Source organism: Falco punctatus (genome assembly GCF_963210335.1).
Source record: "Falco punctatus genome assembly, chromosome: 2".
Taxonomy (NCBI): Eukaryota; Metazoa; Chordata; class Aves; order Falconiformes; family Falconidae; genus Falco; species Falco punctatus.
Genome location: NC_137581.1, coordinates 58,889,702 through 58,907,893, shown reverse-complemented (window position 1 = coordinate 58,907,893; position 18,192 = coordinate 58,889,702). Strand labels below are relative to the sequence as shown.

The 18,192-nt window shown below is 38.4% G+C and overlaps 1 protein-coding gene across 3 annotated transcripts in view; it reads left to right on the top strand.

Moving 5' to 3' along the window:
• Positions 1-18,192, top strand: part of FGF14 (fibroblast growth factor 14) — a 471,862-nt gene that overhangs the window by 444,949 nt on the left and 8,721 nt on the right. For all 3 annotated transcript variants that reach the window (XM_080375679.1, XM_080375677.1, XM_080375678.1), the window contains one exon: positions 16,893-17,091. In XM_080375679.1, the coding sequence (XP_080231805.1) occupies positions 16,893-17,091 (199 nt within the window). The remainder of the gene's footprint in view (positions 1-16,892; positions 17,092-18,192) is intronic.

Below are 18,192 nucleotides of genomic sequence, written 5' to 3'. Positions count from 1 at the left end.
TATCTTGACTTTGGAGGAACTGATATTGAATATCAGCCAGCTGTCTTGGACCCCCCTACCTTCTAGCACTCCAAGCAGGTCCTTGAAGAGGCCAAGGTTAGCTCTCCTGAAGTCCAGGGTTGCCATTGTACCTATTGTCTTGATTCTTCCATGCCGGATCCTGAACTCCACCATCTCATGGTCACTGCAGCCACAGCTGCCCCCAGTCTTCACACTCCCAACCAGTCCTTTGTTTGTTAGTACAAGGTCTAGCAGCACACCTTGCCTCATTGGCTCTTCTGCCACCTGCACCAAAAAGTTACCATCAATGCTCTGCGGGAATTTCCTGCATTGTGTATACTTAGCTGTGTTGTCTTTCCAGCAGGTATTAGGGTGAGGGTGGTTGAAGTCCCCCATGAGAACCAGGGCCTGTGATCATAAGGCTATCTCCAGCTGTCTGTGGAACACCTCATCAATCCAGATCAGGTGACCTGTAGTAAACACCCACAGCAGTGTCTCCCATGCTGGCCTGCCCCTTAATCTTCACCCATAAGCTCTCAGCTTGTTCTTGTTCTGCATCCACCCCTAAGGAAAGCTTGATACATTTCAGTTGCTCCCTTATATAAAGAGCAACTCCACCACCTCACCTTCCTGGCCTGTCCTTCCTAAAAAGTACATTGCCATCTATTTAGTGAATTCCCTTTTTCTTAAATAGTTACACGACCGACACCACTGATTTCACCTCCATGCTAAATAGGTTCGAGGGCTGATTTACAATTGAAAAACTATATTGTGTTTGATCTGTGTATGTGTTTAGATGTGGGCTGGTTTTAAGTTAGATAGCGAAATATCTAATTCTGCGCTGAGTGTTGTGCAGCAGGTACAGGTGGAGCAGCATGGGGATAACAGAGACAACCCGTGGTGAAGCGACCCCTGCCCAGTCCTGAGGCTTCCTAAAGGGGCATAACCTAAGCAGCAGTGCATTTTAGCTGGCTTGAAAAATGGGACTGATTTTGTGAATTTAGGGAAAATTGTTTATGAGTAGATTTCCATAGTTGTGTATTTCCATAGCTGTATATTTTGAGCATTGAAATTCCTGGCCTGATTTGCAGAAGTTCTGAGGCTGGTGTGAGCAGAGTAGGGTCTGCCTGGCACCATGCGACTGAATGTCTGGCCTCCAGATTTCTCTGCTAAAACGATAATCTCGAAATCAGAGACCGCCTTTGAAAATGTTGGCTTTAATCTCAATTTCCCAGGTTTTCCTAGCTATAGCATGTACTCCAAAGGCTTTTTTCCAACCTATTTGCTGGCAACGGTGGGTAGAATTAACTAGTACAGACCTTTGAAGATACAAAGCTTGACAGAAATTAAAAAAAAAAAAAAAAAAAAAAGGAATAAAAAAGAAAAAGGTGTTTCTGTTTGTCTTTTTGTGAAATGCCAGGTTTGTTATTGATGTAAATCCCACACAATGTAAACAGCACGTTCTTGTGGCTGCTGGGGACTGAGCACATCAACAGAAACTATGAAAGCAATTCACGGTGGCTCACTGTTTTCTAATTATTGATCTTGTGCAAAGAGCTAAGAGAATTAAGTTTGTTCTCTGAAATTAGTGACTGGTGTAGGCAGGTATATCCAGCACCTCCAATTTTATATTTTCTGGCAGCATTGTTTTAATTGCTGATTATTTGTTTTTCTATGGGAGAGTTCAATTCACAGTGATGGGTTTTGAGAAGCAGCAGGGCTGACACACCTGCACACACACATGCAGAGGCAGCTCCCAGCAGCAGCACTTCTTAGTTGCTGACAGAGCATCATATCAGTGCACAATCTGAAGAAGAGGTGTTCTTTCTCTGAGCAGTCATATTTGGAACTTTACAGCCTGTTACTGGCAGCCAAAATACCTGCTCCACACCCTGAGATCTCTCAAATATCTTGGTGCTTCCTACTGGCACCTCTGAATTCTTGGTGAAATACTGAATCTGCAAGGTGATGGTGCAAGATGGTCAGGTCTTAAAAGCCAAAGAGATGTTACATTGTCAGGAATCCAAACAAATTGTACCACAAACCAATCTCTATTTAGATGTGGATTTAAAAAGAAATGCTTATTTTTTACTTAATATTGCGAGTATGTGTGATTGTTTGCAATAAAAGTGACACAATTGCTGCTGTCATTGTGTTAAGCACTAATGGGTCTGATAGATGGTCGTTAATTATTTAACAAGGACATAAGAATTGTCTTTTTTCCAGATGTTTGAGACCTTCAGTGTATAAAAAATTAACCCGTAATAGCCAAGTGACATATCTGTACTAAAATATTGTAAATTATGTAGTAGGAAGTTACATTTCCAAAATATCTAGATGTATGGGTTTTGGTTTGGGTTTTTTTTTCCTGATTTCTTTGATTTTAATTAGGCCAAAAGTACAAAAAAATAAAAAGCCCTGACAGGCAAACAGAAGAGGCAGAAGAAGAGGGGGTGTCACCTGCTGTAATTTTTTTACTTCCAATTGCATGCTGTGTTGGTTGCCTTCTCCTCTAATGCCTGTGCAATCTCAATTTTGATGAATGAAACATTGCAGCTCCAACCCTCTATGAGCAGACCTGGTCTCCTTACTGTTATTTTCCCACCTCTCTATATGCAACCCATTATAAAATTCAGACATTTGAACAGAGTAATAATACCCCTAAACGAAGTAGGGGTTTTTTTGTAGCTGTCTAAAGTCTTTGCAAAGGAATGGAAGTGGCACGAACAAAGCCCTGAGGAAATACCACTGATGATAGGTTAAAACTCACAGATAAACTTCTCTTAAAGAAAAAAAAAAAGGGAAAAAAAAAAAAAAAGAAGAACTACACCAAGGCAGCATAACACCAAATACAGTAAGGAAAATCTTCCAATTTTTGCAGTCAAAGCTCCCTTTCTTTGCCATCTCTTTCATTTGTTATTCCACAAATCATGGGTTTCATGCATTTTAAGATGTGTCTGTGTTCTGTCTGTACCTTGGCCCTTGGAGTTCATGGACACAGAAAGCAAGTTTCTCATTTACGCTTCATTCCACTGTGGAAACAGCCACTTCTGCAGCCTTGCTCCTTGCTGTGAGGGATGTGCCAGTGAAGCAGAGGGCATGGCTGGAGATGTGGCAGTCTGGCAGCCCCCGCTGGACACTTAACACCAGTGACACCAGCCCTGACACTCGTGGACTCAAACCAGCTGCTTGAGTCCCGGTCACAAGGTTGTATTTGCTTGCCTTTTCAGTGGAGCTTGTGTATCTAACCCTCCAGGTTAAAGGCTACTGCAATCTTTAACGTGTTCTGGTTCCATATGGAAGAAATGTATTTTTTTATTTTACAATTGATACCTTCATTCCCATGATCCTGTATGTTATTTTGTTTAGATATTGAATGACATCTTGTGTTGTCATATTTCCTGCAAATGAGAGGTGTATTTCAACTCTATTGAAAATAAATTTTAAAATACTGCAGAACAGGAAAAGTAAGTCCCTTTTTCTCTGGTCTGTCTTTCCATATGATGAAACATACTTGTGAATCATATGCATAGTATTTATCTTTCACCTCCTGCCCCCTTTAAACAGGTGCAAATGCTTTTGTGGGGAAAAAAAAAAGGGGAGAAAAAATCCAGCAAATCCTATGTCTCCTTTTCTGGCTGCCCTTTTCAAGTCTGCTTGTTTTAACTTTCCCTTTGATGAAGATATGAATGAAAATCATGTTTTGTAGGGAATTATGAGCAGCAAGAAAAAAAAATCACCTGTTGACTATACAAAGGCAGCAGTACTGGGAATTTTTTGGGGAAAACGAACACATTCATCTCTATTTATGTATTAGTACCATCATGAGGACCAAATTCAGTTGTGATGAATAAAATATTGAAAAATAGGTTCTTATACACAGGCTTACATGGGACTGCTTGTAAATGGAACAGGAATTTAAGTCTAAGCATAGGTGCTTCATCAGCCATTTTTGCTTAATTTTAAGAACTTAGTGAACTAATTCAACAGGAATAAGAGCAGAACATATATGCGATTTTGATACATGCTATGAATGTATGCCATGCAATGCCTTTGGGACACAACGGGAGAACTTAGAAACCCAGGTAACGCTGAGGATGAGAGATCTGTGTGTTTATAGCTCAAAAGGTGAAAGTATAAGCAGGAAGTAAAATCCTTGCCCTATTTTATGTCAGTTTAAGGTCAAGGTAAACCGTTTCTCAGTGTTATGTGGCATGGAAACAGGCCTGTAATCACTGTGACATTCTCAGGACAAAGTAGTTCATATGGTTCAGAGCAATATTTTAATATGTTGGTGGTTTGATTATTGTGAGAGAAAGAAAGAGAAAACACAGTTCAAAAGGTTCTTGAAAGACTTGAAGGAAATGGACAAGAAAAATGGAACACAGATAAACAAATACTAAAAGACAAAAAATCTCACAATCTTGCAAGCAAGGAGGCACAATCTTACAAAAGCATGGCCAGTGCCTGATGATGTGACAGCAGTCAATGAATTAGTTTGCATATCTAGGAAAAGAAATTACAAGGAGCTTTGCTCTGGAACAATTAAGCCATGGTCTAGTGGTGGGACACTTTTTTCTTTTCCTTACTGATATTATTTTTTTCCAGTTCAAACTTCTCTCAAAATAACAAATTTTCTGGATCTTTTTTGACTGGGTTTTTTTTTTTGTTTGTTTTTTTTTTTTTTTTCTTTATTTCTGTTTTGTTTTGTTTTGTTGGGTTTTCTTAAAGTCTGTGAGACCTGGGCATGTAAAGAAAAGAAGACAGCCATGTAAATACATAGTAACAAGAAATAATATAAAGCAAACAGTGGGGAGGAATGAAAGGATATAATCTGAAAAGCAAGTACAGAAGTTTTGTTGAACTTCCTTGGGCAGGTAATCTAGGGATAATACTCCACTGCCTTTGGCCACAATGCTGAATTTTAGAATCGTGTGTAGGGTGACAGGATGTGAGCATAAGGCAGTGCATGTGTCCTCTTGTCTGAATTTCCCTGCTTGGGGAGAAGCCCCTGGCCAGAGCTGGAGCCAGCAGGTGGACATGAAGGGTGAGGACGACATTCTGGCCACAAGAAATAATGCGTCACTTTAGGCACAGTCTTGAGCATGGGCTTACCACCATGGCTAAGGAGAAAACAGGAGTTTTAATATAGGAAACATCCCCAAAGTTCTTCAGGTAAACTATAAATAATAAAAAAGGTGTAAGAGGAAAGTTATGTGAGTGATCAAGGACCACTGGGGTCTGCAGAGCTAGGGACTAAGTGATAAATTAGTGCTCATAACCCACAGGTAAAGTAATCGCTCTCTGAAAAGGCAACTGAGATCAAGGTAAGTTCAGAGGCATCACCAGGCTTCCTCTGAGGGTAACGAAGTCACTGGCTGAAATTCAGCCTGTTTTCAGCCTTTCTGAATAATCCCTTGCATTTCAGCATTTGTGTGCAGTACAGCTTGAGACATACCTTTCCTGTGAAAGAAAGATTTGAAAAACTGTTCTCAGCCTTGGTGAACCAGTGAAAAATTGTTTCCAACGGACCTGGAAATCGAAATATCTGATGTTTTCACCTCCATGCTTTTTGCTTGAGAAATCAGTAGGCTCTTTGTAAAATCTTAAATCAGTCTTTCCTTTGCATTCAGCAGTTTGCTCCTGCTTCTTACAAATGATGTAGTAGGGAACACCTTAATATGTGTATTGATTATGTTTCCTTTGTCAGTCAAGGGTGGGTTACAGATTAACTTACTTTTTTGAGTAGGCTATAGTTTTGACCCTGACCCTATGCCTCCAATTGTTTTTATACACAGTTCAATCGTAATATGTATCTTCTAGCTCATTTTATCTTTGCAATTAGCCACTCAGGTCTATAGATAATGCATTTTTGATGCCATGTTGGCAAAGAGAAAGATCCTCCATTTCTCAGGAACATAGGTGATGTGAATTCACTTCCAAGCAGCAGTGAACACAACCATAATCTTGAGTAAGACCTCCTTGCTTTCTTGGAAATGCATTCAGCACAGCTGAGCCTCTTCACAAAAACTGGTGTGTGTATGGTATGGTATAATGCATTCTGCTGGAAAGCAATATGGTACAGAGGAGTTAGTCCTCCCATTAGAGCACTGTAGATGAAAAAAAAAAAAAAAAAAGAGAGAGAGAAAAAAAAGGTGATTATTCTTTTTTTCCTTTTGCAGTCTGTGTTCCTCAGGTACACATTAGAAGGGTTAAAAGTTGGATGTTTATACATCTCAGTATTCATCAGGATTGTTCATGAACAGATTTAAGGATCAATATGTTGTTATCCATGTGATATTAAAATTTTACTTTCCACAAGACAGTAACAGGAATATGCTCTAATAGACAATGAGTTAGGTAGAGACTTGAGAGCAAAGCAGTAACTGATTTTATGGGAAATTGTCATATTTCTAACACCTTGAGCAAATAGCAGCATTGATTATCACTTGGTTGCCAGCAGCTATGGATAAAAATCTTGCTTTATTTATTGTTGTTATAAACACTATTTAGCAAATCTCTTTCCAAACATTTTTTTCAGTTCTGCAAAGCATATCGTAACACTGAGGCAATTAAAAAGCCCTAATCCTTTGCTACCACTGGTTTTTATACCTTTATGGGTTTTGCCAGACATCTATATATTCACAGTGTTCATAATCAACCTTTATAAGCTTGTTGCTAAAAGAGGAATTTTATCTGAGCATTAGGATGTATCTATAATCATCCTGCTGTTACCCATCCATAACAAAAACAAGCGTCGCTGCTGAGTGTGTGTGAGCAGTTGCATGTAATCATCTCCTGTTTAATGAGATACATTAAGTTTCTGCTTTTTTAACATATAATGATATACACAGAAGCGTCTGGCTTGTTTCCTTTCACCACTTCTGACTGGTTAACAGTGTGATCCCATTCCAAAAACGGCATTTTAGTGGCTGACATTTTATTTCCCATTAATTGCTTAGTTAGAAGAGGAGACAGAATGGATTTTCTTTGCTATTGATTCACTATACAGCTTTTGAATGTTTGGGTGTGAATCTCTGTACTTTAAGGTTCTTCGCATAATGGATATTTGAAGTAATACACACACACACACACACACACACACACAAGTATATATATATATATATATAAAAATAAATATATATATATATAAATATTTCCTGCACTTGCATTTCAAAATATTAGCAAGAAATTTAGGATCTTTGTTTATATTCATCCATTTCAGGACAGGCAGCTTTGCAGAATATTTAAGGGCCTGTCAGCCTGTCAGGTTTTGGCAGCCTTTCAGATTTGCTGTCCATCACGTTCTACCTTCTCATTGGAAAATGAGAGAAGGAAGGAGAACAGAGAATGGATTCAGTGCCCTTTGTCTTCACATGTGAAAGCTGCTTTTGAAGAAAATGGGGAAAACCTGTTGAATGCTTACAGCTTTCCTTCCACAGTGGAAAAACAAAGCTGGGCAAGAAGCAGCACAGTGAAAGAAGCAAAGAATTGCTGGTCTTCTCCTAAAGTGCCTATTAGCTCTATAGAAAGAGAGTTCAGTAAGAAACACCCAAAGGTGGTCTCTGCTCCCTTGGCTTCCCTTCAGTGGTCAACTGCAGCTTATTTGAGTCATGAAACTAAAAGAAGACTTAGCTAACGTATTTTCTCAGAGAATGGATTACATTTGTTATAGAATGGTTTTGCCTTGCACTAGTCTCCTCAAACTGAGGTTCCTCTGGGCTTGCCTTTCATGTTCTTATGAACACCCAGTGTAAAACAGCAAAAGGATGACAAAGAGACATTAGCAAGAAGTTCATGTAATTGACCTACCCTAACTGACATTCATTCCAGCCCCTGTCTTTTATAATCATTTAGGCAGTGTAATTCATGCACTGACAGGTCATAAAAAAAGGCTGCAAGCAGAAAAAATAGCTAACTACTGTAAAGAAAAAAGAAATATAAAAAAGTACATTAAAGTAGGCCACTTCTTAAACTTGAGGGTTTTTGCAACTTTTTCTAGCTTCTCAGCTTGTAAATTACACCCATTTAAAACTTTCATAAATTCACACGTCTTTTGGAAGGAACATGTAGAACTGAAAGAGCCTAAAGTATACCTTACAAAATACCTCAGAATTTGCATCTATTTATGTTTACGTTTGCATTTGTAGAGACGTATGGACATGACATACAATCATACTCAGGGATGTCTGCAAATGCTATGTAACCCCACCATATATATTAAAATACACCGTTCCATCTGACATTGCACAATAGTAGCTAATTAATGTTAATATGCCTGTCATGCAATGGCAAAAAGTGGAATCGGTTTTCTTTATCCAGCACTTCAGTGTATTGCAGAGGAGCAGAGATTTCATTGGTGGTAAATGGTAAGAAAAAGTCATGCTTGGTTCTTTTTGGGTACTTGGCCATTTCAATAATTATTTTGCTTCTTTTCTTGATAGTTTATATTATTTGAGGCATTTGGATTACAGAAGGTTGTCCACAGTAATGACTGTAAGTGTCTGGATAAAATTGTGCCAAAAAATTCCACTGTTATTTGGAAAGGTTTGGTCTGTATCTGAGAGCACTCTGTATTCCTCCTGCATTATTCATCCAGGGACAGAATGGTGGATTGATGTGCGACTGGATGAGAATTTATTCTCAAGCCCATCATGGTTTGTTTTAACAGCTATGTTGTTAAATCCTTCCTTTCAGTCTCTTAATTTAGTGCTGTCCCATTTTTCCCTTGGCACTGACCTTTTCTAGCTGAGAACCCAGCGCTGTCTACAAGCTGATGAATTATGGCTGTTCTGAGTGGAAGAGACCGGGAAAGATAGGCTGGTTTACTCACATTCTTCTCCAAGATGTCCTATAACAGTAGTGGAAGAAAATATTCCCTACAATGCACACAATTTTTTTCAGTCATATTTTGGGGTGTGTGCCTTTCTTATTGACACTGGATTTCTTTAATCACAGATTTTGTACAGGAGATAAAAGATGTCTCTCTGTGTTGACACAGCAAGGAGTTATAGTTGCCGTTTAAGCTGAAGTCTTAAAGCAGGTATTTACCACAAATTTAAATCTCAAGGGAGACCAGGTGTTGAGGATTAGGTGGGGAGGAGATTGTGCTCTTGAAGAAAGAATATCATTTCATTGGTACAAGGATTCTGGCTGCATTTCCTTTAAAGCCAAGAACGTACTCAAGCCAAAACCCACACATTTCTGTGAAAGTTCAGAGTGGGACTAAAGCAGAAAAATAATTTAACCCACTTTTTTATGTCTGTGAGGATGAAGAATGATATTATACTTGACCTTACACTGTAGTACGTGATGGCTTTCTGTGAGCTGCAGCCCATTCTAAACCCAGTTACAAATTTGGCTTATTGCTAATTTTTCTAAAATTCATTTTGCTTCTTTTATTCAGGTAAGGCAATACATTTTTAGCAGTTCTTCTCTTGAACTTCTGTTGAAGTATTCTAGTTTTAGCACATAAATAAATGCCATAAAGACAGTTTTAAAAATTAGCAACCTTTTCCAGGCTGCTCTCCCAAACTAAACAACTTTGATTCACTCACTCCAAATGTGAGGGTCATGATTCAGATCTACATGACAGGCTTCATTTCAAAAACATTTTTTCACTTTTGGAGTCAAACTGTATATATCAGAAATGCTTATAGCAAGGAAATTTTGTTCTCTTTCAGCGATGTCCCACCGAGTTGATGACTCTGAATTGTAGGTATCCATCAAGAGAACATAAATAACTGAGCACTGCTTGTGTTATAATACTAACTTCTATGTGGATGGTGAGAGAGATATGTGATTTCTCCTGGCTAGTGTATATTAGTAATTTGGGATCATTCTTGAAGATATTATTTAAAATATGCTTTTATCTAACATCATTTAGTCTTGCAAATGGTAAATGATGAGTATATGCTCTGCCTTCCATACAAAATATTATTGCCTTTAATAAATTACAGTTTGATATGACCATAGATGCCAGCTGTAAGCAAAGCAACCTTTCTGTTATGAAACAAGGAATTTTTTGTAATCCAAGCTGTTCTGTTTCAATCTGGACATAAAATGAAACCAAATTCAGGCTGTGATCAACACTGTCTTAAAAACACACAAAAATCTGTCCAAACTGGGTTTTATTAGTTTGTCTTTATATATGCTGTGCGGCTTTTATTAATCACCTTATTTTAGGTGCCCATGAATGTACACGAATAAAAATATTGCTACTTTATTAACATTAGCAGCCATATGCCTGTTAATTAGAAATCCTAGTGAAGTAAGTGCTAATAGTTGCAATAGCATAAATTCACATTTACTTTTACCTAAATTTTGTCGAAACCTGTGTTTTGTTTCTTTACAAGCAGTGCTATTCACATCTTCAGGTCTTTTAAAGAAGTAAAAGATGAGAGATAGGAATTATAGCTAAAAGTTTTGGGTTTACATGCTGACATCCTTACTGCACCCTCAGTGATTCTTTAACCAGAAAGAACATCCCTGATTTTTTACCTGCACGATATCAAGTCCTTTTTTTTTAAAAAAAAAAATATGATTATTTTTTTAAAGTTCTTGTGTTTAGGAATCTTCCAGAGAACAGAAATAACACTAGCTCTGAAGAGCCAGTAATGGTGTCCTTTGACTGTTGTAGTCTATTAAGGAAATTTTCTGTCAAAGACCATGGAAAGTATGTGAACGGACTTCTGAGCATTTGCTCCTTTCATGGGGTGAACCTGTAGCATTTGCAGGTTCATCTATTACTGCATTTTATTTTGAAGCTTTGTTAGTAAAATCACTGCAAACTCTGTAGTGGTAGCTAAAGCTTCATGTTCCGTGGTATCTTACTTGGCCAGTTTGCACATAGAGAATTCTGTTCTTGTGTTTTTGTGTTTAAAAATTATGCTTGTATTAAGGGGCTTTTAGGCCCAGACCAGCTAAATGTCTTCTTAACATACAGGGAACATAATATCAATTTATCCTTAATCCATAAAGTACCTAACCATGTATTGCTGGGTTTTCTGCCCCTTGAAGGTGAACTCAGAACAAGATCATTTTGACCTGTAGCCTTTTGGCCAGCTCAGGAGTTGGAAAATTTTGGTGCTGTGGATGGGAAATCTTGAGTAACTTTTTTATTCTCTTACACCAGCATTTGTCAAATAGGTATACTGTAAGAAGGTAGTCTAAGTCACTTAATTCAATGTGCAGCAAGTCAGAGAAATATCAGTTTAAGTTCTCTTGTGCAGGTCAAACCTCCAGATCTTACAGGTCTCGCTGCATAAATACGTCTATGATATGGCCCTTTGCCCTTCTACAGCACTGCAGCTCTTTTCTGGGATCTCATCATTTCACTCCTCGGTTACTCCAGCAACCTCTCCTCCTGCACTGAGCAACATAGTGCTACCCCCACAATCTCCATCCAGAAGTATGACGCAAAGTTCATTTCCCAGATTCATTATTTTAAATGTATTTCTCTTCTGAGTGCCTTCTCATTAAACACAGACTGCTTCTCGTCAATTTTAAGGCCCTTCTTTATGAGTCATTTCCAACCTTTCTATCCACTATTAAAATATCACTTCCTTCTTTTGATTCCTGTGTTGCTAGCCTCTGACCCCCAAAATAACTTTGTGCTGTCTCTGTGCTGCTTTTCCCACTCCGCAGAAGTTTCCCATAAGCCTCCACAGAGCTTGTGTTGTCCTTTCGCCAGACTCTTCTTAAAAATCCTTTTTCATCATTCTTACAAAAAGTGTTTGCTACCCAGCTACTAGCATGCTGTTATCATTGCCTGGATATTTTGGAGGGTTTTTTTGCCCTGTATCAATCACTATTGGGACTGAGAGTTGTTCACATCAGGCAGAGTCTACTTGGTCTTTGCTTCCAAAGCACTGAGGTCCTGTTCCATGACCTGGACTTCTAAGTGCAAATAATAAATAGTATCAGGGTTTGGGGTTTTTTTACAGTGCTTTATTAGAGTGGCTGTTCTATGTCTGGCGATCTCTTTGAGTGTGCCTTGAAGTTGTGTTTTCTGCTTGGCAGCTCCTGCAGCTGCACTTTTGCTGCCCTGCGTGATGATCGAGTCCCGTTGTGCCCATCTCCAGGGAATTCCACTGCCTCCTTATTTGCTGCTGGCTACAATTCAAGAGGCTGACTGCTAGCTGTATAATTTCTGTGTGCTGTAACTAGAACAATACCCTCCTTTCCTATTTTTCAGAATAAAACACAAGTCTAAAGAGGCTTGAAGGTTCAAGAGTACAAGGTAGGAAACTTGTGGAAGCCCTTGTCCTTGGAACTGCCTGCTTTGATGACCATGGTAGAGCTGTGGTCTTACACTTTCCGCATGGTGTGAAGTGGAAGGTTCCTTTTTATTTAGCCCCGACACCTCATTATGATTCATTTACTGAACAGAGTTGTAGTTTAAAATTGCAGGTGTTCTTGTAATTTTTAAACAATATCTAGAAGCTATATGGCTAGCTGTGTTGTCACGCTAGTTTGCAACTCTGGTTTGCAGCATAGTTGTCTTGTTCATAGCTGCATAATTATTTCTTCCTTCTGAGTCCTGTAGTAAAAAAAGTACATGCTTTGTAGGAATTAGTTTAAGTGAAGGGCCATGGCTACAAATGGACATGTGCAACTTCATTAAAGCTAGCTAAACTGAGCAGACTAAATTGTGAAAGCCCAGAAACTGGAAGTTGCACTGATTACTTATTCAAATATTTTCATTTACTCGATGACTTGTGGGACAGTAAAGCATGCTGTACTTTGATTTTGAACTATAGCCATTTACTACTGTGCCATATTATTGACTGGCATGGAGGCCTAGCTTCATCATGTCAGACTTCAGCCTCTGATTGGTAGAAAGACATTACTTGGTAGGGAAATCATCTCAGTTGTCATCTAAATTGCTTTGCAATAGTCCTTATATCTCCATGTTGAGAACACAGGTAACCTGATCTTCATACAGGCACTCCTAAGTTTGAGATGTGAGTGATGGCTCTTTATTTCATTAGTGTTTTGTTCTTAAATTAAAGTCGATTCTGACACCACCACATGGCTCCATGAGCTAAGACTCCACCATTATGATGGCCAAACTCCAATGCTGAGTTTTGGCAACACTGGTGGGGACCCCAAAAACGAAGAACTCTGCAATGACAGACTTTTTGATTCCAGGAGTTGGAACCCACGACCTGTGTGTTGTGATACTTATTAATGCTATAGCAACCAGGAGAATTAAAACATCTGAAAATAGGACTCACAGCAACCAAAAGCTTGATGGGAAGCTGGCAAAAATATCCAAGTGAAAATTCTTCTCAGCAAGGTGCAATTTAATACATCCTTCACTTCTCTAGGACCCAGATTGCAGTTTACAGCCAAAACCTACTCCTGGGGTTTTAGAAATTGGCAACTGGTATATACTTTATTTTTCAAATGTTGCTTTGACAGGAGAAAACCACCTTTTATATAAGACTTCAGGTTAAGTCTGGGCACTGACCTTGGAAGAGAAATCCTGAACACAAATTCCTGTTTGTTAGTCATGTATGTTTTTGCAATTTATTCATTCACTTCCTAATACAAAATGTCCTGGGATCAAAACCCAGAAAGTCATTCTTGCAAGGAAGATCTAAATGACTTTCAGCTAGATACAGGTTGGATACAGATAGGCAGGTAGCCTAGGGGAGTGCTTTCACCATTGAGTTTCTCATAAAATGCCATTGTACTGCCTTTCCCTCCAGCAATGGCTTTGAATAGTCGTGTGTGGATGATTTTTTTTTTTTTTTTTTAAGTCAGTGCTGTTAGCACATTAGTAATTTTCTCAGAGTTCTTACTGGGTTGAGTCTTAGGTATACAGATCTAGATTTGTCCCAAGTACATGCAGAAACAGCATCTTAGGTGTCATGGCTACTTACTGGAGAAAATATAGGTGCTTACAGCTTTTCAGCCAGCTGAGATGGTGTCTGAGGCAAGGCTTTAGATATCACTCTTAACCTAGAAATATTCAGTTTCCACCTGAGCCACAGGGAAGGTGCCCATTTCGGAAGTCCCTTTCTGAGTAATTCTTTCCTTAGAGGAAATGGTGTCTGCAGTTCAATATAGTCATCACCAGGTGCCTAATTTCCATTAATGAATACTCCCCACATCACTGTTATAATACATCCCCACAACTATTAGCCTGCTTTAAAGTAACGCATATTTAAGTGACCTTTTTGACTGAGAGTTTACCCTGGGCAGAACTGCACCCTAATATACTGGATGACTGCAAACTGTGTCTGAAGCTGTTACGCTACCCAGACATCTGGAGTAGGATAGCTTCATTACTTGTAGGCCAAATACAGTATTTAGGTTTGGCTCTTCTCTGTTTGCCAAAAAAAATTAGCAGACTTTTACTTTGCTTTTTGTAACAAAGACATAGAAATTATGCCCGTTTGTCCAGTCTATCAGTCTGCATTTAGGAGTAGCCAAGTAATTGTGTTGACATAATCAATTTTCTTTGACTTGGTAAAGTAAATATGCTGTGCGCTGTCAGCAATGCTACTGTACATGCCAAAGAAATGAGAAAGAGCCAAGTTTGATTCAGAGGAGGGATATGATTTGAAGGAATCATACTTTAGTATGCAAATGGATATTGTTTGGAAAAACACACAAATAGCGTTTACAGGCAACCAACCATTTCTAGTATGGGGGAGCATGGAATGACAAACAGCTTTTGTTTATAGCAAAAAAAAGTGAGTATTGGCTAAGAAGTAGTGTTTATGGTAATTGAGCTTTACAAGGAAGTGAAACTTAGTGGGGAACACAGGGGGTAGCATTTGCAGTGAAGCAGGTAATAAGGAGAGCTGCGTAGGCATTTCCTGATTAGCATCTGCTGTTTCAACAGCTGAGGAACATGACTTGCATGTAAATGCTTGTGCTAGGCTTTAACAGGCATTCCCTCTAGCATGCCGCCTTGCCTTCTGTTTTTATTTTGAGTCTCCTTGAGCCCTACTGTGATTTGGAATCAGTGGAGGATAAAGGAGTGTAACACAAACAACAGATGTCTTAAAGTCTTGGAACAGAGAGAGAAAAAGCCCTGTGGCAAAGGAGAAGGTGCAGTTAAGGTATTTCCATTCAGTAGTTTTGATGCCTTTGGTACAGACTGTATTTGCATTTCTGCATGTGTACATATATACTGTTGCGCACACAGGTGGTAAAGAAGTAGCAGTGCAAAAAGATGGCCATTGCACACAGCAGAGAATACTTTTTGCATCCTGTATATGAGTGTGACCTGTAGACACCAAGTGTACTTGTTCAAACAGACAAAACAAGCTGGTTTAGGGCAGGTTTGCAAATTATATCCCAACTGCTGCAGTAATTTATTTTAGCCTGTTGCTGGATAAAATTAGAAGCATTTAGGTTGGAAAATTCCTATAAGATCATCAAGTCCAACCATTAACTCAGGACTGTCAAGCCCATACACTAATTCTTTTTATTTCAGGCTAAAAGATGTTCCATAATTGAGAAAGCTAATAGTACACATGGTGTCCATCAAGACAGCTTTGCTTACAGGTGGTAACTTAAGCCATGGCAACACAAATACTGTGTACCCCATTGTGAGGAGAATCCGGTTATGCACTAAATGACATTTAGTGCAGATGCAAAAAAGTACTTCATCTGTGCTTGCCGCTATGGGGAACTGTGGCTTTAAGGACTACAATTTCCAGAAAGGAAACCTGTGACAGAAACAGCTGTGAAATTCTTAAAATATACAGGCAGCTAGAGATGGCATGGAGACCCTGAAAACACATTGCCCGCTGAGTGTTAACTCGGTACTGCGCGGGGCTGGAAGCAGAAAGATGGGCAGGGAAAAGAAAAATACTGTGAATGGAGAAGTAAAAATATACTTCATATTTCCAGATTTTTGCTTCTTGGGAAAAGTAACTGAAAGAAATATAAAAAAGAGAAGTCAAGGCTAAGAACTTTTTGCTCTGAAAGCTTAGCAAGCTAACTTCTACTTTTCCCCATCTACCTCCTCCTTTTATGTCATATCTTCCACAGGTTTCAGCAGATGGGTCCAAAGACAGAAAATCACACTCACACAAAATCCTATTTTCTCGTGATATTTTAAATGCAATTTTATTTCCTTATTAACTTGATGTTTTTTTTCAAAGGATTTTGGTAAACTCTGTCTCAATATATTTTCACACTGTTTATTTTGTTAGTTTCTTGTGTATTAGAAAAAAATTTAAATTATTATTTGGCTACTGATCTACTGAAATTTGTGCTTAGGTTAACCTTAGTAAAGAGTTGAGGACAACTGCTGTGTTACTGAATGTGAATTCTGAAAAGCATTCCAGTTTGGGGATGAATGTTAAGGATGTCAGTAGGAATTATTTTTCTTTGTACAGATATTTGTACATCAAAATAGTGTTTTCTTGTGGTGTTTCAGGCCATGTGGACTCTAGGAAACTTATACATATTTTAATATTTAGGTAGCAACATTTTTTAAGCATCAAATATTAGTTGTTATAAGCAATAAGGGAGTTTCTTGCATTTAGTATGTGAAAACTGAACAACTGTTTTTTCATTAATGCTATTTTAGCATAGACCTTCTTAATCTTTACAAGGATATCCTATCAGAAAAATAAGCACAATAATAATTATGCCTGTTTTTTCAATAGCGCTTCTATGCCTGTGATGCTTCCTCTCTACCTTGAAAATATACTATCCCTGTTGCACAGATGGGGAAACAGAGGTATCCATGGGAGGTGGAATAACTTCACCTGGAGGTCTTCTGAATGAAGACAGATCTCCTGGTCTCAAAGCAGAACCTTATTATAAGTCATATATTAAACTTATCAAGAGGTATTTGTGAGTTAACAAAACAGAAGCCACAACTTAGAGATATCATTTAACATTTGCTTTTCCTCTCACAGGAACTTTTTACACCGGAGTGCAAATTCAAGGAGTCTGTTTTTGAAAATTACTATGTAATCTACTCATCCATGCTCTACAGACAACAGGAGTCCGGGAGGGCCTGGTTCTTGGGGCTGAACAAAGAAGGGCAGGTCATGAAAGGAAACAGAGTGAAGAAAACAAAACCAGCAGCTCATTTTCTACCCAAGCCATTGGAAGGTGAGGCTCGGTCCATTGCTGGCAGATCCTCCTACAAATGTCACAAGAAGAAGAGGGAATGGTTTCTAAAATACCCTTTGTGAATGTGCGTGCCCCACACAGGGGCCTTTCCAAATGACAGTCCCCAGGATTCATGGAGCAGTTTTGCGCTTCAGCATAGTGATGCTATAAAGGCAGATGTAAAAACATTTTTTTCCAGGGATTAAGAGGTCATTTTGCAAGAAAATAAACCTTTTGTGGAAGTGCATTGTGCTGTTTTTAAAATATTCTCTTGGTAGGGACAAAAGCTGTTGTGAGGCTTGCAGTGAGAAAATAGTCCTTGCATTAAGCAAGAATGAAATAATGGATATTGTAGGATAATTGGGAGTTATAAAAGGAATGGATGAAATGTCAACATTTCAAAGTAAAAGCTTTCTAATACAAAACACAAAGGTCTCTTTATAAAATAAATCATACTGTATTACTTAGCTGGCTGATGTAATGCACATAACTTGTGTAAGTTGGCCTTCAAACCAAGACAGAGGCAAATAAATGTCATACTAAGCTTACAAACCAAAATGATGTCACACATTATCTGAAAAGTACATCCATTTATATCTTGGAACTTTTTGGATTATCCTATGTGTTCTGCAGGCCTTTATAAACCTATACTGCTTTTTGCTTCTTGTCCTGATGGCACCCCAAATTTCACTGGTATTATTGCTACACATAGCCTCAGTTATTCTGAAAATTATCTCATTACTTAACATCTGAAAACACATACCTAAGTAATGATTTAGTTAGCAGTCCAATTTCTTTTAACATTTTAACTTAGATTTTTTTTATTAAAGGATCATTTTGTTAAATTGTTTAGAGTTTCATCATAAGGAAAGAATCTGAATAATCCTATGCTTTAACTTCATTTTGAACTCAGGCTAATGCCTTCGTGCTTTCCTTGTCTTGCAAATGCTTATGGTATTTCCATGAGCTCTCAACAATACTGACACTTTATATCTCAATTCCTTTATATTAAATTGTAAGAATTTTAGGGAGGGAAAGCCAGTGCATTTTTAAAAGCAACGTCAATCCATGTAGATTAGGAAAGAAGCTACTTTCTTTATT